Below are 23,032 nucleotides of genomic sequence, written 5' to 3' on the forward strand. Positions count from 1 at the left end.
TCTGCTGCTTTTTTGTACAAGTCACAGCAGAGGAGATCGAGCAAAAGGTAGTTGGGCTGTTTGTTTAGTGTTAAAAGACATTCCCAAGGATTTACAGCTTCCTCTGTCTTTTCCCTTGGCATTCCTCTTCTATACAGTCTCGATTTCTACAGACTTTAATCTTTAATGTGTAGCTTATTACTGCTGCTTTTCTTTAAATAATAACATTTCTAGGTAATTTAGTGGTCACATCCATACAGCTGTTGTCATGCATTTACCTCAGGGTGAGAAACTGATGGGTACAGATACAGGCAGGTCTGTGACCTTTACAGTCTCACTCGGAGTCCAGGAATGTGAATATAAGGTTGTTTCAAGTAATTTTGACTTTATTACAAACCAAAACACTTCACATTCAATGGCACCTCAGGTACACACAATATTTACACTTCGGGGGAAGAAAAGGGGCTTAGGTTTGGGGCTTTTTTTAAACTGGGTATCAGTACAGTTGTAGCTCAGGCTTTTCCATGAGATCCCGAACGTGAAAGCAGCCAACATCCCACCGGCTTTGGCTGTTGGGTTGCTCATAGGATGTTATTTCATTATCGTACCTTAGCAATGGAAACTGTTTGACTTTACTGTCTAGTGAACCACGTCAAGCTGCATCTGAAAAGAACCGTCTTCTTCCTTCAGTTGTATTTTCAAATACAAATGTTTTGTACTGAAATCATACGACGGATCAACTGATGTGGGGGGTGTGTGTAGTAACTTGTCACACTTTGTCATTGCTGTGTTGGTCAGCTGGGTATGTTGGTGCTGATGTGACACTGAGGGAACAAGGCCCGAGGTGCTCCGCGCTGGTGGGAGAACGTTGGGGTACCGAGCATCTTATTCACGTTCCAAAAGGCTGCTCTGGTTGGAACATCCTCCCTTTCCAACGAGCCACAGCAACGAAGCCTTACACTGAGGGATTATATGGAACTTGACAATCCCAAATCAAGTAGGAGCAGATGAAGCTTGTTGGTCTGCACAGCGCTCTCCTGCTGGGATATGTGCTAATATCACATAAAAGTAACAACTGTTGAGCAGCTTCCCTGCAATGTCCTTTCCCATCCTTTATCACAATTAAGTTAAAAAGACTGGACCACTGCAAGCTCTATTTTTATACCCTCGGGCATGTGCGTTCCTCTGAAAGCTGACACTGAGGATGGAGTACGGACAGGGAGGGGACAGCATCTGTACCCCTGTACTCACACAAAGTGTGACTCTCATTATGTGCGGCTCTTCTGTCCTTATTCTGTGTCACTGGCAGAATGAAAGTACCGTGATTCTCTTTTTAGCTACCCGAGGTGTTAGAAATGAATGCCGGTTAACATTTAAGATTAGCTTATGTGGCACATGATTCTCTCCAGCACTACACGGCAGTGTAGTTCTGACAACAGCGGTGCTAAACAGCAGAGCCAAAAGGAAACCAGACAAAGAAATGTCAGTATTCATACAATTTAACAAAGCTCCCTACTTGTTTTTACAGAAAAAAAAGCCCCAAAAGATTTGAAACAAAAGGAAACGTCCTTCATTCAACGCTGTTAAAATCTTTCAGCGCTATCAAAGTGACTTCAAAGCTTCTCCACGTCTGCCGGCGCCAGCCCCGGCGCTGGGGCGTCCTCAGGCTTTCGTGATGTACCCTTCTCTGATAAGGAAGTCATAGATTTTCCTGGTTTTGTTCACGTCGATCTTGATGAGCGCTCTCGCCTGCGCCAGTCTCAGGCCTCCTTGTTTGTTACACTCGTTCACCAAAGCAGCTTTGTATTCTAAATAGGCTCCAGGGACCAGCCTCACCATCTGACAGAGCTGGAAGACAAAAGGTGAAGTTAATAAACACCAACACTCGCCGTGCTCTTACATTGCGTGAGCCCTGCTGGGGGAGTAACATTGCGAATATTTTTCTGCAAACATTTAAAATGTATTATTTTTGTATGGAGGAGGCCTACAGTAATTGCATTGTGAGCTGTTTGGATCCACAGGTAGGGAGGGGAGGAGTTTGCTGGCTGCTGCATTCAAAAACATTCCTGAGTCAAAAAATAACCTAGGAGGATGAAAGCAAGCTCTGGGCTCACCGGAGCGTAGCTATGAGTGTGTCCTGTGTGGGCGTTGTTCTTTACAAACCGAGGGAAGTACACATGCCAAAGAGGCTTGCAACCAGCAATTCAGCATGCTGGACGAGAGCCAGGGAGGGCATCTGTCTATTAATCCCCTGCAGACTAAGTCTTTAATACCTTTCTCCAAAAGCAGCCATGCACACACGGCCGGCCGCTCCGGAAGGCTCAGGAGGTGGCGCAGGGAGGGTGACGTGTTTGGGGGTGGGTACGAGGAACGGGTTCCAGAGCCCCGTGCTCTGCTGCTGGCCCAACGCTCCGCTCGGCCCCCGGCCCAGCTGCCCGCTGCACGGCGCCGGTGTCGCTGCCCGCGAGATACTGCCTGTCCCCTTGTTAATAAGGAAATGCTTAATGATTGTTCCTCGTTGATAGGGTATTGCAGAATTCACAGGGACCCAGACTTTACGTCTCAGCTGATGAGGAAATCAGATTCCCCATATAGACTAATGTCCTAGTCCCAATTATTTATATGCTGCATGGAGCCAGAAATGCCGTGTCCCGCGGTGGATCTGGGATCTGATTTTCAGTGCTGCCGTCTCCAGTGAAGGGGAAAGAGCTTCCTCACAGAGGGAAGTGTGTGAAGTACATCCGTGTTTCGCATGCACTGAAATCTGCCTTGTGGACAATCTAAGGACAGATTATGTCTTCTATTTAAAAAAGCCCTTTTATTTCAATAGTTTTCCAGTGTTGCCTCTCACTGAATTAGGAGACTGGGCTGCCAAAGAAACTGAGCCACAAATACAGGGCAGGTGTATGCACTGCAAAGCAGAAGTGTGGAAAAAACATGAGCAATGCACCGCTCTCCCCTCCACGGTTCACATTAGTGCCAGAGTGAAAACAACCACGACTGGTGGTTGAGGTTTGGCTGTGAGACATCTATAATAAAGAAAGAGCTCTGGTATCCAGGTTCAGTGACCAGTCTAGTGAAGCCCTTGATGAAATCCTCTGCTGGTTTTAAAATCAATGTTCATTAAGAAAATATAACCCTCCTGCTCATGCCGGTCTCGCAGTGGAGGAAGAGCGGGTGTCATAGTCTGGATGTTGTAACAGCACCTTGGCGCGCTTCACCTTTCTTTACTAAATAAGCTAATTTGCTGCAGGTACGTTGTATGTAACTGGAATTAAGAAGCCAACTAGAAAACCTGAATGATTTTTGTGAGCAGGAAAGAGTAGTCGGGGCATAGAGCTGAGGTGATATTCACGGCACCTGAGACGCATGTGCGAGCGTCCCTGCGCTGCGGAGAGAACGTTTTATAGAGCTGAGCTCTTCTTTTCCTCACCTCCTTCTCCTTCTCGTTGAGTTTCTCTGTCCCTGGCAGGCCGGTGAGGTTGAGCGGCGGGGCGCTCCGTCTGCCTGCGGGCAACAGAGGAAAACAGTTCAGAACTCCCAGCAGTTTGGTGACTGTTCCTTAGGTGTGTTAGCGAAGAGGCAATTAAACCCCCGTGATATTAACCCAGTATGATCCAAGTGTTTACAGACAGGGCAGTTTAGGACTTAACACAAAAACCGCACTGGTTTGACAAAAGGTCTGATTTTGCAACCGGCATAGTTAAGCGCTGTGAGTACTCGTGCGAGGGCTCTGACGCTGTTAACGCCAGCTCACGGGCTTTTAGGAGGAACCGAAAGACAGGAGCTTTCTGTCAAGCGGGGGTGGTTAAGCTGGGCTCTATGTCCTGACTAAGCCGAGTCTCGCAGCGGGGCCGGAGGGAGTGCCCGGGTGTGCGCAGCGTGCGGGACACGCAGGACGCTGAGATGACGACTTGGTGTGATTAGCAGGGAGTTCTCTGGCATTACTGACAACTCCATGAAGCAGCGTTTGCTTTAAATGCCTTTAAATATGATGCAGATATGGTAAAGCAAATGTAGTTTGTGGATTTATTGTTGTCTGCTGTGATAAACAGTATGGAAAGAAATATCTATTGCAAGGTAGTCTCTCACTGTTGTTTCTAACTTTGCTGAACTTCAGCTGGTGCAGCTTAAACTTGCACAAGAGCTGTCTACTTGTTGGTTTGCTTTGTCTTTTCCTCCTTATAGTATTAAGATCTTCAAGAGGTCAGAACAAAGCTAAGGTTATTTATTCACATTTCGATAGTCTATCAGCCCTGCGCTGTGGGCTGCACCTTTAGCACTGTTAGAGATGGGTCTGTATCCCAGGACTGACTGCCCAAATTTGGCAAAGTGGTGAAATCTTGGGAAATCTGCAGCTCCACTTTCCCAAGTTCTGTGCTGGCTGCTGCTCCAGCCCCTGCCCCGTCCTGGTCCTGCCTCAAAATCGAGAACTAAAGTTAAGCAACGTTAATTTACCCTCTTGTATATTCAGTATGATGCAGCCTTTAATTATAGAGACACGTGGCGGTTTTTCCGCAGTATCCTTGCCTTATTCAGTATGCAGGATGTTTGCTTAATTAGCAACTACATGGTATTTTGTTTGGGTTTTGTTCAACACGGGATACTGGTTGTAAACACCGCGTGCTGTCTGGGTTCCACAGGCAAAACAGTTCATGCTCTCCTGGGCTCTTCTCCTCCACTGGCCACAGACCATCATCTGATAGTTACCTGAATTTGACGGAACCGGTACCGTGGGACTCAGGCCGGAGTCACTGAAAAGAAAGGAAATTTTCAAATTGCCTTTTTTCAAGAATAATTTGTCATTAAACTGCTTTTCCCCCAACTTCCAATAATTATACAATTCAACCTGCACAAGCCAGGCCCTGGTCTGAAGTCAACAGGATTTCTAGATATTTAGCATTCCCAGATTGAAGACCATGTCTGAAATATTCTATTTTTAAGGTGGGGGGCATGCAACACGATAAAAGTTCACTGCAGCCTACGCCGCGCGCCCCCAGCGCCCGCGGGACACCCTTCCTCTGCACCGCAGCAAAGTGCCTGTGCAGGGTGACTACACGTTAATAATGCTGCTACATCTAAAATCATCCGAAACGTTTCGAGTGTCATCTGCGCCCTCATTAATATCCATGAAGATCTCATTTCCCTCCATGACTTTATTTACAGAAGTTCCTAAAATATAAAATAGAGAGAACTGAGGTTTGGAGCCCTTACTAGTCACCTGTCTGCACTTCAATAAGCACTATTGCTGTTGGCCACAGTGAATTTTGCAGCCTGTTCCTACTGTACTAGATTGGGAACGCGGTTGTTGTTACCGCACGGAAAAGGGCGTTTTGACGCGGCTGACTACAGCGGCGTGTGTAGAACACAGTCTCGCCGTCACCGTACATGTCGGCTTGTCGGCTGAGCCACTGCTGGCAGGCGCTGCTGTCCTGGATGTACTGCAGCACTTCGGAGAGCATGGTGCGCTTCAGCCGCTCCTCGGCCCGCGTCTTCTTCAGGTGGTCGTACGTCCTGGCACCTGCGGCACACAGAGAGCACGTTCTCAGCGGCTCGGGATGCTCAGACTGGCGCTTTGCTGCCTTAGGAATGAGAAACTGGCCTCTAGCTTTGGACCAGACTCTGCTATTCTCCTTCATGACAACTACTTGGCATGGGAAGGTATTAGATTCCACCCCATTCCACCCCGCACTCCTCCCCCTATTAATTTCAGGCCAAAACCAAACAAAAAAGGCTTCCATGATCCAGCTCCAGGATGAAACAGGCCATTTCATTTATGTACAGCTCTTTGGCCTCTCTCCAGATACCACACTTGTTGATAGCAAGTGAAAGTGGCAGAGATAAAGCACTGGAGAACACCGTGCCATGACATATATACATATATATATATACATATATATATTTTAATCTTTTCCAAAGTGGTGACTAAAGCAGAGCTCAGCTAGACAGCGCGTTCTCCAAGCCGATGGCTCAAACTAGCTGTAAGAAAGCACAGCTGGACTGAAGCGTTGCTGCCAAAGCCTTGTTCAGTTAAAGAGCTTGGCAAATGCTTTTCAAAAATAAGTGTCTTCTTATTCGACATATCCCGAATGTTGTAAAATCCTCCTTCCACACCTTGATGAATGGGAATGGGTTGAATAATGCATCAGGTACTTACTACAGAAATTGGTGATTCCCGCTGCTCTGTATTCCTGCAGGCGCTTTATTTCCCTTCGCAGCTCGAATTCCACTGTTTTCCCCCAACAGTCAGCAGAAGGGAAATCCAAGAGAGAATTGTGGGTCAGTGGGGTGGCAGGGAACTGCTGTACTAGGAACGCTGCTGTTTCCTATGTGTCTATGCAGTTCAGCTACAAAGAACCACAGGCAGGGTTCACCTTTGCACAAGTCTGCATCAAATCTCAGACTCACTGTGGCATAATGCTCCTTGATGACAGATTTAAGCTATTTCATAGCATTTATGTACTGAGAAAAGTTATTTTGTCTTCATGCTTTGACAGTTCCTTTGCCATACCCCGGACAAGGCAAATAACAACAATGTAGGATTTCTGGAAGGCATTTCAATAGGTTTGAAAAACTACTCCAGCCAGGCTCCTTCTAGCATCTAATATTGTCTTTGAACTATGATTTTCATAGCTGGACCCTCCAAAATTTTTCCTTGCAGACAACTCTTTTTCTGCAGTCAGTAAGATTAAATGCCCGTGTTTCTGTTGCTCAGCTATATTTACTGCCTGTAGGTTTTATCAGCTGGCTTCCAGCCATCGCTGAGGTTTGCATTGAGCAAGTTTGCTCGTCTCGAGTTCGGCTGCTCGCTCTGCTCAGGAAATGTGTGTAATGCGGGCACTCGGTTAACCTGAGGACAACAAACCCAGGTTCCAGCACTAGCACTCGCATGTGGGACTCGTGATTCTGCAGGGTCATATGTTTGGTATTTCACACAGGGTGTCCTGAAAATACAGTTGCAACTGTTTAAATGCTTTGTTCCTTCTAATGAGCAACAATTTTCCCAGTTTAAGTCACAGAATTAGGCAGGATGTAATGACTCGTACTGGAATTTGACTAAATGCATGCTATGATTATGCACAAAGACTCGAGGTGAGTTGGTGATGGAACAATGCCTCTCCCTTTAAGGTAAGGGACATAACGACAGCTGTACCCTATAATTATGTACACACAGAATAGTTTAACATGCATCTTTTAAAGAATTCACAATTTGCTGCCAGCTCCTGGTCTCTCAATACAGACATAAATTTTAGGGAGTTTGTTCCTTCAGTATATAGAGTCCCAGTAAATGAATAGTGGTCTTTCGATAGGAAAACACTGCTTGTAACTCATGACCAGAATATTCGGTCAACTGAGAAATCAAACAAAGAACTTGGACACAGTTTAGTGGAAAAAACCCACTTGCTGCTCATTTAATGTATCAAACCACAAATGCATTTGTTTTTCTGAGGCGGTTACATGGGGGAGGAGGAGGAAAAGCAACGTCCTGCCCTCCAGGAGCACTATGTATTTAGAGCAGCTTGTAGATGATGCAACCCCTCAGTATGCCCATTGAAGAACATTTATGCTAAAACCCTCAAAATACTTACATGCGTGGCTTTCAATGAACTTATCGTGCTCTACTGGTCCGAGAATTCGTGCAAATCGTCGCATTGTTTCATAAAGGTCCTGAACCTCCTTTGGATAGCGCCTTTCCAAAACTGGAGGGGAGAAAAAGCGCCACAGCTCATCATGGCTGGGAGAAGAAACCAACTCAGTGGCACCCGAAGTGGCTGCCAGCGAGCTGCCCAAAGAGCCACATTGGGTACATTGCTGGGCCGTTTTGGTGTCACAGCTACAAATTGCTGAGTGAAAAGCAACAAAATTATACAGCCCTTACAATTCTAAAATCATAAAGGATGAGATTGAAGTGTTTGAAGCATTTCCTAGAACAGTGAGATGCACTTTAAAAGCCTAGATTTTACCTTCACCCCTCTCCCTGCTCAGTGCAGCCCAAAATGCTTCTGAAGAGCAATTTTGAGGCAAAACACCTAAACCGCTGAGCTGGGGGCACTTGGAGGCAGCTGGGGAGAGTCGGGCAGGATATCTGATGGAATTCGGAGCACATGAGCAGGGTCTGGGATGAACAAACCACCCCAGCGCTCTGGGAACAGCGCACGGGACGTTTTGAATCCTGAGTAGAAGCTGCTTCAAAGTTAAGCAATCACACCTGATACTCACTCTGAAACTTTCTGAGGTTGATTAGGCCATGATCTCTTATAATTCTGTAATCGAGAGCAAAATGGTATTAATGAAAAGGCGTTAACTCGTGTATTACCACATAAACACAAAGGCTTGATTTGGACCATGAGAGGCGAACTGGGAATTTCCCCACTGGCAGCGGGATGAAGGAATTTTTCCACGACAGAGCTTAGATTTTAAAAAGAGGCAGATGATTTAGGTAACTCATACGTTTGAAATGCTCCCGACAGGGCGAGGGAAATGAGCGCAGTTAAAAGGCAGGTGAGATGTTTGCAGGTGCATGACAAACATGTTTGTCACAGGTCTCGGCAGATGCCATGTGGTCATTGCTACCTGGTGATTCCATAAACGCCCAACTTTTGCAAATGACAAGAGATAACACAAAGTCAGGCTCAGGAAGGTCAGGTTGGAATTTGCTCTATAAAATGCATTACGTTTTCTTTAGCATGTACAGAAGAACAGTCCTGTCCCATATAGAGAAGCCCGTCATGGGAATCTCATAGCAGGAGGTCTCTGTGCGTGGAAACTGGCTGGAAGGTGCCACAGGAAATCAATTCTCTTTAGTATTAGGAAAACAATGGGGAACAAAACACGGTCATGAAGCAAAGGAGCAAAGTTATTGCTTGAAAACTCACTTTTTTCTTCTCTGTCTTTCCTTTAACCTGGAATGATAGATATCTACAACTGCAATCTTCAGAGCTGCAAAATAAAGAGATTACAGAATACATAAGTAAGCACTATATTAGGCTAATTTTCAAGCCTTTATGTTCACGGAAGGCTGAAATGGTCGCTCTGCTTTGCTGTTTTAAAATCTGATGGCAATTTTAGAGGGACATAAGTCACTCGAGGTTCATGTCCTGCAGACCGCACACGCTGCCTGTTGAAGCTCTTTTCCTAACTCTTCCAAATACAATAGTACCTGTAGATATGAACCCAGGTAGATCCTCAGAACTCTCTTCCTCTTCCCTCTTGGACTGTTTTACTATTAGCACTTATTTGTTCCTTCATACACGCAATAGTTAAGCATTCCTTCTCTCAAAAAGCAAATTGATCAGATTTAAGGATCTGATGCTTCTTTGCACAGACCGCGGGACTCCAAAACCCAGGGGCAGTTCTGAACTGTGCAGACTCAAAGCAGCCCTTGCTACAGTTGGTAAAAACATCTGCAAGATTTTAGCTTGTTAACTTCTAAACTTATCTGTCTGCCAGGAGAACAAAGGGAATAGTTCATGGCAATGTGAAGAAGCGCAGGAAAAAGCCATGCTCATTAGAAATCATATCCTTTTCAAAATCAAATCTGTCTGCAGTCTGGCTGATCCACTCCGAGATCCTTCAGCTGCTTTTTCCTGCCACCATTAGGTTAATAAACTTTTTTGGTAAATTCTTGAAAGATAAGGAGACACCCATCACCTTCCCTTCCCTCGTTCTGTTAAATAATGCAAAAATTCTAGGTTGTTAAGTAAGCGATGAGGTGGCTGATTTCTTGGTTGGCTTTTTTTGCCTTTACATTAATAATTTCTATATGCGCTCCAAAGGAAGAGGCTTGAGACTTGACGGGGGTTTCCAGTCTGCAGAGCCAACGCGCAGCTCCTTGGAACCAAGGGACAGCAGGGCTGGCCCCAGGGGACACATCAGCACCCACAACCTCTCCCTGCACTCGCAGCGAAAGAGCAAAGCCCATACTGGCGGTTTATTGATTGCACTCCCCAATAAATAATTAATAACGCAATTAAGTAAGCAATGTGGTTATGTGTCTATTTTAAAATACGTATTTCTATGTAAACACCAGGAAAGCCTGAGCCCTGGGGAACTCAGCCCTGCACTCCTGGGCAATCACATTCCTATCAGCCGCACAGAGGCTGCGGGTGAGCTCAGGAGCCAACGGGTGCCACTTACACTCACCAAAACCCTTCAATGTATACAAAACTGACGACCTATGAAGATAGGAGGGGTGGCACAACATTCTCCTTCTTTTTGTGAGTTTCTTGCAAAACCAGAGTGTTCAAGAATCATCTTCATAAAGAGCTATTTACATTTCCTAATTGAAGAATGAGCACAGGGCGCAAATTTTCCTTCTTGCCTAAGCGTGGGGACAAGAAATTGGGAGACGCAGCAAGTGAAACATGAATGAAGTACATTACTAAGTGTTGCAGTCTGTGCCAATTTGTGGAAAATATTTGTATATTTTTAAACCCTCTGCAAGCTAAGCTAACGTGTTATTTTCTGGGGTTTGCGTGGGCAGAACTTAATAAGTACATGCAGAAATTGCATTGGAAAACCTCTATAAATATCACAAGTAATTATGCACCTATAACCATTGCATTTTGATGCTCTCACCTGAGCGCACAATATTCTGAAAGAAATTATGATCAACTGTGGATGGGAAGGAAAATTCAAGAGAAAAAATGAAGGGAAAAAATGGAGCTTCTGCTAACAGCAGAATTAGTATTTGCTGCCACATGCACTTTGGGGGGAGCTTTTGTTTTTAATAGACATATTCACACAGGAACAGCCGATTACAAAATCTGGAATGCATGAATAACTCAGGCTACTATACTGTTACGTGCTGCATTGAAATGAGAAGAGAGATGCTGTACGAATGAGAATGATTTGCTTGTGCTTCTCCCCATGGACTGTGCTCGGGAGGCGGTTGTTTGTCCTGGTAACTCGGGCTAATCCAGGCTGGCGCTGTGTTCCAAGCGTCCACGTTGGGAAATGATAAGGTTATTTGAGTAGCTCCGAAGGATCCAGCGATAGGCAGAAATTCAAGGCTTCTTTCTTCATTCCAAACAAATCAAAATATTTGGGTTTCTCAAGCTTGTGTCCAAAACAGTTTCCTTGCTTTTCATTCCTCTTCAGCATCACTTGGTCTGCAAAAACTTTTTTGAAGGCTAATGAGTGCGACCTTTGTTTCACGCTAGCTAACCTCTGCTTGGCGTGCAGAGCACAAATAATGGGAAGAATGCAAACTAATCAAAGTAAACAGGCTGTGAATGCGTGTGTGCCGTGGTCGGGACAAACCTCGGGGCTCCAGCCCAAATCCGCCCTCCCCAGGGGAAAGCAGGACCCTGGGCAAAGAGCTTCGGAGCGTGGTAGGAACCTCCGCAGCACAGCACACACCGGGGGTATTGAGAGAGACAGCGACTGCCTTGTATCCTATAAAATGAAAGGTCACTTCTGTGCAGCCCGAGTCACAGCCTATTGCCATGCACTCCCAAGCTTGTGGTTTCCCCAATGACTTCCCAGTGTTAGAAGTAAAACTCATTTACATGAGAAAGGGGAGAAAAAGGCAGGAAAAGGAGGAATTGCTAAGGTTGTAATTCAGTCTGATGAAAACTTGTAATTCATGAAATATTCAGGCACTCTGGGCTGAATTAGATGTGTAACTAGTTGCTTCTTTTGATCTCTCCATTATGTTTTTGTTTAACTGCAATATATATCTGCGTGCACATATTATATTCGCAAGTACTGAATAAAAGTTAACAGGTCGGTAAGTAAATTGAAATACGAGCAATTTCATACAATTTTTAGCATCTCGCTAGTACCGAGGAGGGACGGAACAAAGCCCGTGGCCGCCTGTGCGGCGGGGGAGCAGGCGCGGGCTCCTGTGTTCCGCACAAGAGCTGCCGGGGGGTCTTCCCCTTTGGGTTAAACTGCATTCTTCTTTCTTGTGGAAATACTGAGAACTTGTTTAGAGTGACACAGGACAATATAACGGGAAAAGTAATCGTATGAGGAAACACAGCTCGAGTAGGTTCGATGTAGAACGTTTTATGGAATGATTTTTACAAAACGTTAAGAAAAGCAGAAGAGTGTAGAGGAAAGGGAGGAAGGAGGATTCCGTTCCAATGAAAGCATCAAATACAAGCAATGCAGACATTGCAGAATGGACCTGTAACTTATGGAACAAAGAAAGAGAGAGACCACAGAAATTACTCTGGTCGATGTGTTCTCAGGGTCTGGCTTGAGCATCTTTCAGTAAATTGAATGTAAAAGTAGTTTTCAAAAATTAATCTCGAACCCAGTGAGGTTTGATGTGCATCAGGAAAACAAACTGAGGAATTTTTCACAAACCTGATACTTAATCTATGCTGCAAGACCCCATTTGGGCTTCTCTAGGCTATACAATGTGTTAAACCCCTGTTTTACATCTTCACCTGTTATTAAAAAGAAGAGTTTGCTGTTTGGCCAGCACGAGCGTGTCTGAGCAGGTGTGGACGGCAGCACCAGGGCGGCTTTTCGAGGCCGTTTCTGTAAGATCCAGGGTAAGGTGGCCAGTGGGCAGGGCTGGGGGAGAGGGACATTGGAACTGCTGCCTGGAGTCATGGGACAGGGACCTGGGGGACCCGGAGGACCTGGAGGACCTGGGGGACCTGGAGGACCTGGGGCACCTGGAGGACCTGGAGGACCTGGGGGACCTGGAGGACCTGGAGGGCCTGGGAGGACTTGGAGGACCCGGGGGACCTGGAGGGCCTGGGAGGACCTGGGGCACCCGGAGGACCTGGGCCTGCAGCACCTCCCAACCTCCTCTGCCCACTGACTAGAGACACATCAAGGTTTCTTAAAACACCCAAATCCCCATCCCTGGCTTCCGAGCCAAATGTTGAGCCATTTCCTACAGCACGCAACCCTACAATTAGGTTGCACAATATTCTCAAGCGATCAAGCCAAGTCAGCATCTGAGATCTCTGAAACTGCAGGACAGGGAGGATGCGGCTCCTTCCTTTTTTGTAGTAACTCAGAGAAGGGAAAGGTCCAATTCCAAAGTTTTTCTAGAAGATCATTCTTTCTCCCCAAGATGGCCTCATGCAAAAGAAAAGCAGCTGGCTAGACCCTGGGACTTCGTTTTTTGAGAGACGTTCTCTCTCACGTGGGCAGATCTGGGGCAGCTGTGGGAATGAAGCCGCCAGAGTCCCTGAGCTAAGAGATGGAAAATGTAGTTGGTCACGCTGCATAACCCCTGCCAAACAGTTTTCACAGGGCAAATGCCTGACATCCTGTACTAAATACTGAAGACAACTAAAGAATGGACTAGAGGACATCCAATGAAATTATCAGGCAAAAGAGCTGACAGACAGAAGGAAGTATTTTTTCACACAACACATAATTAAATTGTAGGATTCCTAACTCAATTGTGGAACTCAGTGCTACAGGATGTTATGGGGGCAATAGTACAAATAAATATAGTTCTAACAGTAGTTAGATAAGTTCATGGAGGGCAGGTCCTTCGGTCAAAATGGTCTGAACACAACCTATGGTTCAATAAATCTCTGAACGTGTCACTGCAGGAAATGGGGAAGATATGCCAGGAAAAGTATTGCCTGTATTCGCCTTTTCTCACCTTCTCGTGTGCCCGCTGTGGGTACTAACAGGACACCGAGCTGCACGGAGCAGAGGGTCTGGTCCCGCTTGGCTTTATGCTCTTCTGAAAGGAGCAGGAAAGCTGATTTTTCCATTCAGATTGACAACTTAAACAGGAGGCTGGTAGGAGATTTCTCAAATGGCTGAACTGTGCAGTGGGAGACACTAACGAAAAGGAACAGTAGCGAGATGGCATGATGAATCTGTGGAGTGTCCACAAGTCAGTCTCCCTTTCAATAAATGTTAAAAGAGAGACTGACATATGATTCTCATAACCTCTTTTGAGCCAAGGGAGATTGCATTCCTTAAAACTCTGTGTACTGCTAAATCTCAGACTGATTTTTTAAGTTTGGAAGGACTGTCTGTACGTAACAGGATTTGTCTGTTGCCAAGGGATGCTAAGGCTTTAGCTTAGAACTGCCTGATATAGACGGGAGAATTCTGAAGCATAAACACAGGACTTTAAACACCATATGTACTCATAAATGTGGGGAAAAGTATGGATTAAAACTTCATTTTAATAATTCCTGTTCTTTGGTATTATTAAGGCAGCAATGTTCAGAAACGCAGTAGCAGCAATTGGACTCATACAAACCCCCTCTCTTTTCTCAAGAAAAATGACAGTTGTCACATACAGGTAATGCTCAGTGTGCACGTTTAACACATGAAAACACAACCTCAGGAGCAGAACAGTTTCAATGTGTTGCATGAAGTGTTCACCTATAAACCCCCTTGCTGCCTCTGTCAATGCCTGTCCTGATATCAGATTTCCTGAACTAACAGAGCTTAGAGTGACAGATCTTCTAAGAAACTAGACATAGCAAAGGAAAGGGTGTTAGCAAAGAGAGGAAAGCGTTCCTCTTCTTGAATCAGAATGAAATTTGTGCTTTGCTGTGATTCTCACAAACATTATGTAGATGGAAAGAATCTCTCTCAGCTGGGGGACTTTCAGAAGCAATATCGAGCCGTTGATCTGTTCTTCAATAGGCCTATAGGTCCGTTTATTCAGTCACTGAAGTGCTGCTGCCCTGTTTCCAGACAAATTACTACCTTAGATAATTTGCTTCTACTTAGCTAAACTTCCTCCATGGTTTATAGTGGATAAAAGATCACTTGTGTCTTTCCTAAAGAGATGCCTGCTACTTGAGGGGACTATTTGATTTCAGTCATGTTCAACCAGACAACTGGCTACCTTTCAGTAGACAGCGAAGTGCATTATTCTATATATATAAGTACTGTTTGTACACCCCTTGATTAAGAGCTTTTAAAAGAGATTTGAAAGCGAGGACCACAGAAATGCCAGTATTTAAACACCAGCATGAAGAAGTGAGATCATTGAAAATGTATGTCACTTTTTAAAAAGTGCGTAGAGAAAAAAAGACCAAATGAAATGCTGTGTAGGCAACATGAAACATTGGGTTTGGACAATATAAGAAAATACGGGACTTACCGTGCAAAATGTCTGAATCATCTTCTACAAAATCAATATCTCTCAAATCCCATTCAGCGTAGTTGTCAAACTCCTGTTCAGAGGTGATTAATAAGTTGTCACTAACTAGCACTGAAAAAATTGTATGAAGTTTCAGTACGTATAGAGGCACAGAAAACAGAGATATTTACTCTTTCACAGGCGCACAAAGCTCCATCCCAGGGGAGTTTTAACTAGGGAATGTATAATGTGCATCCCCACTGCTGGAACACGAACAAGGGGCTGTGACAGGCCCATGCAAATTAATCAGGTAAACGCCACGGATCCCCCACTGTGGTGGAAACTCTGCTCAAATGTACCAAAACAACAAACTCCTATATGGCTGATTTCATCACTTCATGTACAGGAGCTTGTTCTGCAACAGAAATCAGAGCTCTGGGCCTGCAGCTAAAAGTACTGAAAACAATGCAGGTCCTGGAAATGATCTTTGGATCAGGCTCGTCTGTGCTTCTCTACGGCAAAGCACAAAGGCAAACCCAAACCCTTCTGTTAAGCGACTTCACATCATCACTCTGTTTGCATTAAAGCCATTCGTTACCGGACGTTTGGCGGCAGCACCGTGCGGCACAGCCCCGGACTGCTGGCCTGCAGCGCCACCTCTGCAACTAAACCCTTGGCTTAATCACTCTGCCCTGTCCTTTCTTCTGGTGTTTGCTGCACAAAGAGCAAAAACCTCCAGGCAAAAACAAGTGTGTGTTTGCTGATCGTGTGCTCGGGAGCAAATTGAAAATAACGGGAGAAGAGGGAGTCTTACCTCCACAAAGTCGGCTCGCGCTGGCATGTACCCAGCCATGTCCCTGGAGAGCAAGGAATCAAAAGTAGGCCGTGGGGGATCGTCAGCAGCTAAAAAACATACAGGTTTTTGTTTGCGTAGGGCTTGGGGCCTTTTTTAACACAAAACAATCTATAAATAGGTGTTTCTTTTGCAGGAAAAGTGGGAATACTTAGTTGAAGAAAAACACCCTGATTGGGCTTTTATTCCACTTTATATTAAGAGAAAAACTAGTTAATCCAGAGGAAAATGCGGTGATCTGAGATCTTCATAGTATTCTCAAATGTCACACACAGAAATTCAAGGTAATAAACAGGTTATGAAATGCGAACTCTACACTTCAGAGCTCAGCATCCCCCGGTGACCCTCTGCAGGCCGCTCGGTCTCAGCGTGCAGGTTCTTTTAATTAATAGCAACAGGGGTGTTGAATGTGCGTCTTCTGGGTGCCGTTTACAGAGAGCTGCAATTAAAGCTACACAACTCCGGATTTTTACAGCGCATCCCAACTGAGGAGCTCAGTGTTTTACAGACAATAATGGAGCGAGGCTCACAACACGCTTGTGAAGGAGCTGAGCGTTTTCAGTCCCACGCTGCAGGTAAAATAAGCCCAGGCACAGAGAATTTGTCTTGGCTCCGGTCACATAAAAAGATCAGTGCCAGCCAGGGGCACAACCAAAATTGTCCAGTTCCTACTGCTATAGCTCTAACCACTTTATTGTGAAATTTAAGCCTCCAGATATCAAGCAATCTTTTTACCCACCCATTCTGGGGAGCTTTCTAACGGAACAGCTGCGAGACCGGGGGAGTTCTAGGTGTTAAATTTAAGGAAAACTGAAAATTTGTTCAATCGCTGAGATTTAACACACACTTTTAAAAAGGCAGTTTTAAAGAGAGAGAAGTGAAATCAGCATAGTTTAAAGGCAGCGATTTAACGACAAATCCCGTCAGCAGTTAGGCCTGCTGCAAAGCGCATCGTCAGACGCAATGTTTGCGGATTAGAACCCCTTCTCTGTTAATGCTGCTCTGCAGGGTCTGGACAAGGAAAGTAACAGCCCAGCACCAGGGTAAGAGCTCACATTGGTTTTTACCATGAAGGACGTGCTGTTATACCGTGCCGCCCACGAAGCAGCACTGAGGTAGCTTGTCCTTTAGATAAATATGTGCATACAGGCTTTTGCTGTGGTGATTTCTGTGAGTGGCCACTTCCACCGGCTGTGCAGGAGCTTTGCGTTTGAGAACCTGATGTCTGTGTCAGACCCCCCTGTTCCCTCCCTTTTCCCATAGAATGGGCATTGCGGTCTATTTGGTACATGAATGATTTGGTACAGCGTGAAGAAAACCCAACTACTACCACTACTCAAGTTAGGCATGAGAACGAGCTCTCCCTTAGGGAAGAAAAGCAAAGCCCATGTGCAGTGCCTGCCCTTCTCCAAAGGCTGCTCGTTCCAGCTTTGGGAGAGCGGAGGTGTTGTGGGGAAGCCCCTGTGTGTGAGGGGCCGGGGATACTCACGGTGGAAGGGAATGGCCGTTTCGTTGTGCTGCGCCTCCTCCGCCTGCTTCAGGTTCAGTAACGTCGACGCAAACAAGGGATTGTTGATGAAGTGTTTCATATAATGTTTCTCACACTCCTCCTTGGATTTTGTGCACATCTGGTTGGCTACATCCTGCCTGAAGTGGGGAGAGGGGGAGGCTTAATAGGAAGAACACAGAAATGTTGAGGGTTTCTTGCTTCCTCTGGTGTGAAAAGATCATTCTGGACAAGAAGCTGATTACATTGTGTGCAATGATGTCTGAATTCATGTTTTGTGTGCTAACACTGAGCCAGTACTTACATATTTGATACAGGGCACTGTGCTGGGGAGCGTGTGTAATGCAATTCACTGTCCTTACAGGAGAAACCGCCTGGCTGAGGGAATGTATCAAATCTTCCGGGTGTTTGAAAATTTAGTGTTGTTACTTGAGAGTTTTTTATATATTTTACTAACACCAGGTAACGGTAAACTCTAAGACAGCAATTGCACTCTGCTTCTCAAGTTTCTCTTGTGATTTTAACTGGATAGTGGTTTCCCACAATAAGTCATTGTACATTCAGTGTGCACTGATGTATTCAACAGTAGGATCCCGTGAAATGAAAAAGCACCCATTGCTCACTGAGGTTGTTTGAACCGCTGAATTCTCACCAGTTTCCAAAGCCACAGTCCATCACAGCTTCCAGGAGAGCCATTTCCTCTTGAGCCGTCCAGTTAGGGTCCAAGACAGGGAAATCGGAAGTCTAGAGGAGGAAAAAGCAAGTCAAACTGCTGTGATCCTCTGTTATAAATCACCACATGAAGAGCAAAGAAGTTCCAAACCACAGGGCAACGGAGAATGTAAAACTGGTGGTTTTAAACTTCTGCTGTGTCCCATGAATCCTGACCAAATAATTGTCAAATTATTTAGGGCACTGGGTCATCAACTACAGTACAAACTAGTTTGTCACTAGAGATGTCCTGAACATACTGTTCCATGTTCTATCTACCAGCTGTAATTCAACCACATTATGCTATGAAACACCACAAAAATTACTGAAGGCTTTCAAAATGATTAATTTTGGGGAAGCAAAGTAAGAATAGAGAAACAGAAGTTGATTCAAATGGTTAAGGACCCGGAAGTCTAGTGAGATGCATTGTGCTATAAGAAAATGTACCTTTAAATGGCTCCACTATTCCATTATGTTCCAGCAGGACATTTTCCTTGGCTCGCAAGGAAGACTTTTCATAACAGTTCTAAACCTCTGAATCAAACCACTGTATCACTTAACTCTTCAAAGTCGTATTAGTAAGGAAGGGTCTAACTCCTGGAAAGTTGTGAAGGCCCAGGATTGAGTAGGTGTTACCTAATAGGAATATTTACCATTATCTCATACGTATGATCACTTTGATGCTTCTTGTATTCAAATCCTCGTGTGAAACACTGTAGAACACAAGATGAGTATGATGTTAGTCTCTTACTTCTGCCTTGAAAACATTTTATCTGTTCCCATTTTCCCTTCTATTCAAAAAACTGACCACCTGATATGCCGAAAAAGATGATATTATTTCTTGATATCATCCTAGAAAAAACATAAAATGGTATACAAGTCTGTGTTTAAATTGTGTTGAATCTGTCTTTGTATCTTACTTGTCTTTTGCATCGAGACATAACTCCTGTGCATGGACATGCTTTTTTGCTAAGTGTTCACGGCACAGTCCTGCGGGTGAAAGCAGCCGGGTGGTGTTTCGAAGTGGATCATTCCAGAAGAGAGCACAGTGCATTTCTTAAGCACTGAAAACACAGTTTCCCCTCAGTCTTGGTTTTCTGTTTGAAAAGCACCAGCATGGTTTCAGCTCTTTTCAACAGGTAAATGTCTCGGTTTTTAAGTACAACTAAATGAGCAAAAATATACCCAACATACAAAAAATACTCTTGTGTATTTTGTACATGTTTGAGCACATAGCTAAGATCCTTCTTCAGTTTTAGAGGTTGTTGCCATTTTTAATCATAAGTAATGCAAACTTATTTATTTGATAATTAAAACTAGCAGTACTTTCTGTGGTTATCAGACCACACACATATTTATTAAAGAACTCTATCCAGTCACAAACAATTATTTTCAATACTGCAAACTTTCCCCAAATTTTCTTTTCCATTTGGGAAGAAAAAACCGCAACATGTGGGGACAGGGAAAGGGTGTTTCCTGATGGCTTTTCTTTCTCGTGGCTTGAAAAATGACAGAAACGATCCCTTTTCAGACAGGCAGCGGCATGCTCCGTTACACAGGCCGGCTGCGTGTCTTTCCGCAGCTTTGGCTGCCTCCACAAACATCTCCTTCAGCTGCTCGGTTCTTCAGCCTCCAGTGTTTTCTTTGTCATTTCCCTGTCCCTGAGCAAATAAGTGTGTCAATACGAGTTTACAGAGACCGGTTATTAATGTGTTTATGGAACAGCTTGGCACCGGACAGCCCTTTGATGACTCTCCCAAAGAAACGGCCTTTCCTTTCATCCTCGCACTCACCTGCAGGCACAGGAGGAAGGGGGGCGGCCCACACTCGGCGCACTTCACGTAGGGCTCTGTCAGGTACGAAGAGCAACCTCGGCACGGAGGTTTATCGAAAGGGTCGTCTGTGAAGCCAAAAGCACAACTCACGCAACGCAAACAAAGCACTGGTTTTGCAATTGCCTAAATTCATTTGTGCCAACTAATTTTAAGCGAACTCCGTTATATGCAACCTCTTTCCTACTGCAGCTTCTCCCAGCATCTGTTAGAAGTTCCTTGTTCAGCTGGAGCTGCAGGAGGGATGCTGGCACTGCGTCCTTGCTAGACCTGATAAGCTGAGAGCTAAATCTAAACCTGTGCAACGGAGTCAAAGGAAAACCTCTGCAGCAGCCCCCCGGTACAACTCGGCAGCGGCGCCGGGAGCTGCGCTAGCTGGACGGTTTGATCCAGTGCCTGCGCTCGTCCTCTGCATCAAGCACCAGACCCAAGACTTTATTTGCGGAGGACACTGCCCAGACAGCTGCAGCCTCCCGCCCATCTGCCTCAGTCTGTGTTGTAAAGCACATCGCTGCGGTTGCAAAGGCACCAACAGAATTGTTCTGTAACGCGTCCAAACCCCTCAGACTCTGCTCACGTTGCTGAACGAGGAATGAAACACAGCTCTGCAATTTCTTCTTATTTTGTTCATTGCACAGTAGTCAAAATAAATAGACTGTCAAGTTATAAGCCAATTTTTTTCCAAGACAATGGATTTGAACTAGCCCAAATATAACAAGTAGATAGAAAAAAAGATCCACATTCCCACTGAATCATTCATCTACCTGTGCTCTTGAGAATCTGACCATAGAAGCAACGCAGTGGACCAAATATTGCTGTTTTTCTGTCTCTCTGCCCCAGGTGGCTGCTAATGTCTTTAATCAACAGCAAACACTTTAGAACGTCATGTTATGGTACTTACTGCTGAAGGAGGCCAGGCGCTCCATTCCTCTCCCTCGGCGGTGTTCTTGCTGCTCTGAGTAAAACCCGTCTTGCCTAGCAGCCCGCAGCACAAGCCTTGCCCCAGGCACTGTGTCCGAAGGGTATTTTCTCCCTGCAGATGTTTCTTGCACAGCTCTTGCAGACGAGATCCTCCCAGCGCGTCCTGAGCAGAGGAGCAAAGGGCTGTCAGCAGACTTTGTAACAGGGACTGCTTGAGATGGCTCAGTCTGTTTTCTGTGTATGAGAAGAAATCAAATGTGGAGAGATGTGATACAGCGTATGAAAAGGTGTGAAGCGATGGGGGTATAAGCTGGTCCTGAACTGAGGCTTTCAGTGGACTGGATGTGTTAAGCAGAGTTATGAACAGCTGTTGTGCAAGAAAGTGTTTCGCAGCTGCAAGAAGCGCTGGGAAGAGCACAGACAGGTTAGGGGTGGCATGGACAGGGCAGTGCAAAGATCAACTCCATTTTCAGTGTTGACTGTGTGGCAGCTCCAATGCCCAGGCCTGTTCAGCAGCACCTGTTCAGTGAGGTCCTACACTGCTGTCCACCATCAGGGCACTGAGCTGCTCTCCACTGTGGGATCTCTAACAAGTCTCACTTTTACAAGGTATTTTTGCTAGGAATGGCTCGGGCTTATTGAAATTCATGTTTCACCTTCCAGCCTCTTCTCCTCCGTGCGCCACGGTCACGGTCCTGTGCCAGTGACAGCCCGAAGCTGCGAGGCCCCGCCAAGCCGACAGCAGCTTCTTCCCCCCTGCCTGCAGATCCTGCACCTCTGCTTGGGTCCTCAGAGAACGCAGAGCAGCTTCCAGGCTGGACTTTCCACCCCACGGCTGTACGTGTGACACCACACAGCCCCCAGTGACATGGGTGACAGTGACACCACACAGCCCCCGGCACTTGCACTGCAGACCACTGGAGCCCCATCTAGCAGGCTGCTTGAACCCGGGTGCGGTGCCAGCACCAGGCACAGCAGCACCGGCCATTCCTGCAACAGCCCCGTGCACTCACTCCCCTAAATCCCACTCCCAAAACCCCACACCCTGTGGGGGCTACGGTGGGTCTGTGGATTCCCTGATGGAGGGTATGGGAACAGAGACTGACCTTGAAGATATTCAGGTGTACCCATAAGAAAGAAGGGAGTTAAAGAGTATCCGGAGATATTAAGGTTTACCCGTGAGAAAGGAGTTAAAGAGTATCCAGAGATATTTGACTATAGCAAAATTAGCCAATGATGCGTTACCACTGCAGCCTGTAACCAATTGCAAAGACACATGAGCTGGTAGAGACTATATAAAAGAGCGTTTGTGGCAATAAATAGAGACTGCTGTTTGTACATAAGAAGAACTTTGTCCATGTCGTTTGTGGCGGACCCTTCTCCCCATCACCGCCAGGCGGCGCCCTCCGCCGCGCCCGGCCCCGCCCCCAGCGAGGCCCCGCCCCCAGCGAGCCCCCGCCCCCAGCGAGCGCGGAACGCGAGGCGGCTGTGGGACGCGCGCGCTCCCGGCAGCCCGCTCCCTCCCTCTCCCCGCTCCACCGGCCGCCTGAACGCCGCCCTTCCCGCTTCCCCCGCCCCGGATCGGCTCATCCCCGGCGCGGTACGGTCCCGACTTCCCCCTCGCCCCTCATAGGCCGGCCGCGCCCCCGCCGCCTCTCACCTCACGCCGGGGAGGCGGGCAGGCCCCGCGTGCCGCGGCCGCGCCCCGCCGTGCGCGTGCGCCGCTGCGTGCGCGCCCCCGCGCCCGCCCCGCCCCGCCCCTCGCGGCCGCTCGCTGAGGGGAGCTCGGCGGCAGCGCGGGGTTCCCGGGGGCTCTCGGCCCGGCGGGCGGGCTGGCCCCGGCTCCCGCCCGCCCCTCGGCTGACGGGAGCGGCGGGTGTCTGTCTGTCCGTCCGCGCCTGCACGGTGCGTCACGGAGAGGCCGTGTCGGTCTCGGCTCTCCCTCTGGTACAGCGCTGTGCTGCACTGCAGGTACACCAGGGAGGAATGGGAACTCCTTCCCGTAGCAGTTAGATCAGCTTTCAGGTGGTTCCTGCCAATGAAACCGTATTTTCAGGTTCATTCTTTAAGTTTCTGACGTAGTGAAGTCAAATCTTGGCTTTCATTTGAGAAAGGGCTCTCCAAATCCTTCCATGTCTCCCTGCAGGCGCTGGCAGTCTGGATGTGAGGAAGAAATTGTTGCCTCTGAGGGTGGTGAG

The 23,032-nt window shown here is 46.5% G+C and overlaps 2 protein-coding genes across 7 annotated transcripts in view; one reads left to right on the forward strand and one right to left on the reverse strand.

Moving 5' to 3' along the window:
- ACACA (acetyl-CoA carboxylase alpha) overlaps positions 1 to 23,032 on the forward strand; it is a 149,834-nt gene that overhangs the window by 12,684 nt on the left and 114,118 nt on the right. For 4 of the 5 annotated variants that reach the window (XM_065036698.1, XM_065036703.1, XM_065036702.1 and 1 more), the window contains exon 1: positions 22,293 to 22,434. The exons of the other annotated variant lie outside the window; for it this stretch is intronic. The gene's annotated coding sequence lies outside the window, so the exon portion shown is untranslated. Of the gene's footprint in view, positions 1 to 22,292; positions 22,435 to 23,032 lie in introns of those variants that run through there. 5 annotated transcript variants of the gene reach the window in all.
- TADA2A (transcriptional adaptor 2A) lies at positions 348 to 22,627 on the reverse strand. 2 transcript variants are annotated; one of them, XM_065036718.1, is made up of 16 exons: positions 22,495 to 22,627; positions 20,815 to 21,068; positions 19,875 to 19,981; positions 18,735 to 18,794; positions 18,023 to 18,114; positions 17,353 to 17,510; positions 15,825 to 15,913; positions 15,032 to 15,104; positions 8,856 to 8,919; positions 8,200 to 8,243; positions 7,569 to 7,679; positions 6,137 to 6,208; positions 5,368 to 5,500; positions 4,690 to 4,733; positions 3,413 to 3,486; positions 348 to 1,827 (listed from the first exon to the last, which is right to left on the reverse strand). In XM_065036718.1, the coding sequence occupies exons 2-16, from the start codon at positions 20,837 to 20,839 to the stop codon at positions 1,642 to 1,644; spliced, it is 1,332 nt and encodes a 443-aa protein (XP_064892790.1). In that variant the 5' UTR covers positions 20,840 to 21,068; positions 22,495 to 22,627; the 3' UTR covers positions 348 to 1,641. The 2 variants fall into 2 exon arrangements, with proteins under 2 accessions (XP_064892790.1, XP_064892791.1); XM_065036719.1 differs by having other exon boundaries at positions 20,815 to 20,997; positions 22,495 to 22,625.

This window comes from Columba livia, chromosome 20 (genome assembly GCF_036013475.1).
Source record: "Columba livia isolate bColLiv1 breed racing homer chromosome 20, bColLiv1.pat.W.v2, whole genome shotgun sequence".
Classification (NCBI taxonomy): Eukaryota; Metazoa; Chordata; class Aves; order Columbiformes; family Columbidae; genus Columba; species Columba livia.

Excerpts from the sequence above, each read along its gene's own strand:
- TADA2A (XM_065036718.1), bottom strand. The coding sequence starts at position 20,839 with ATGGAGCGCCTGGCCTCCTTCAGCA. Across the intron at positions 18,795-19,874 it reads CCTTCCTCCTGTGCCTGCAG|TGTTTCACACGAGGATTTGA; the intron begins GTGAGTGCGAGG and ends TGTGTTCTACAG. Across the intron at positions 1,828-3,412 it reads TCAACGAGAAGGAGAAGGAG|CTCTGTCAGATGGTGAGGCT; the intron begins GTGAGGAAAAGA and ends TTTGTCTTCCAG.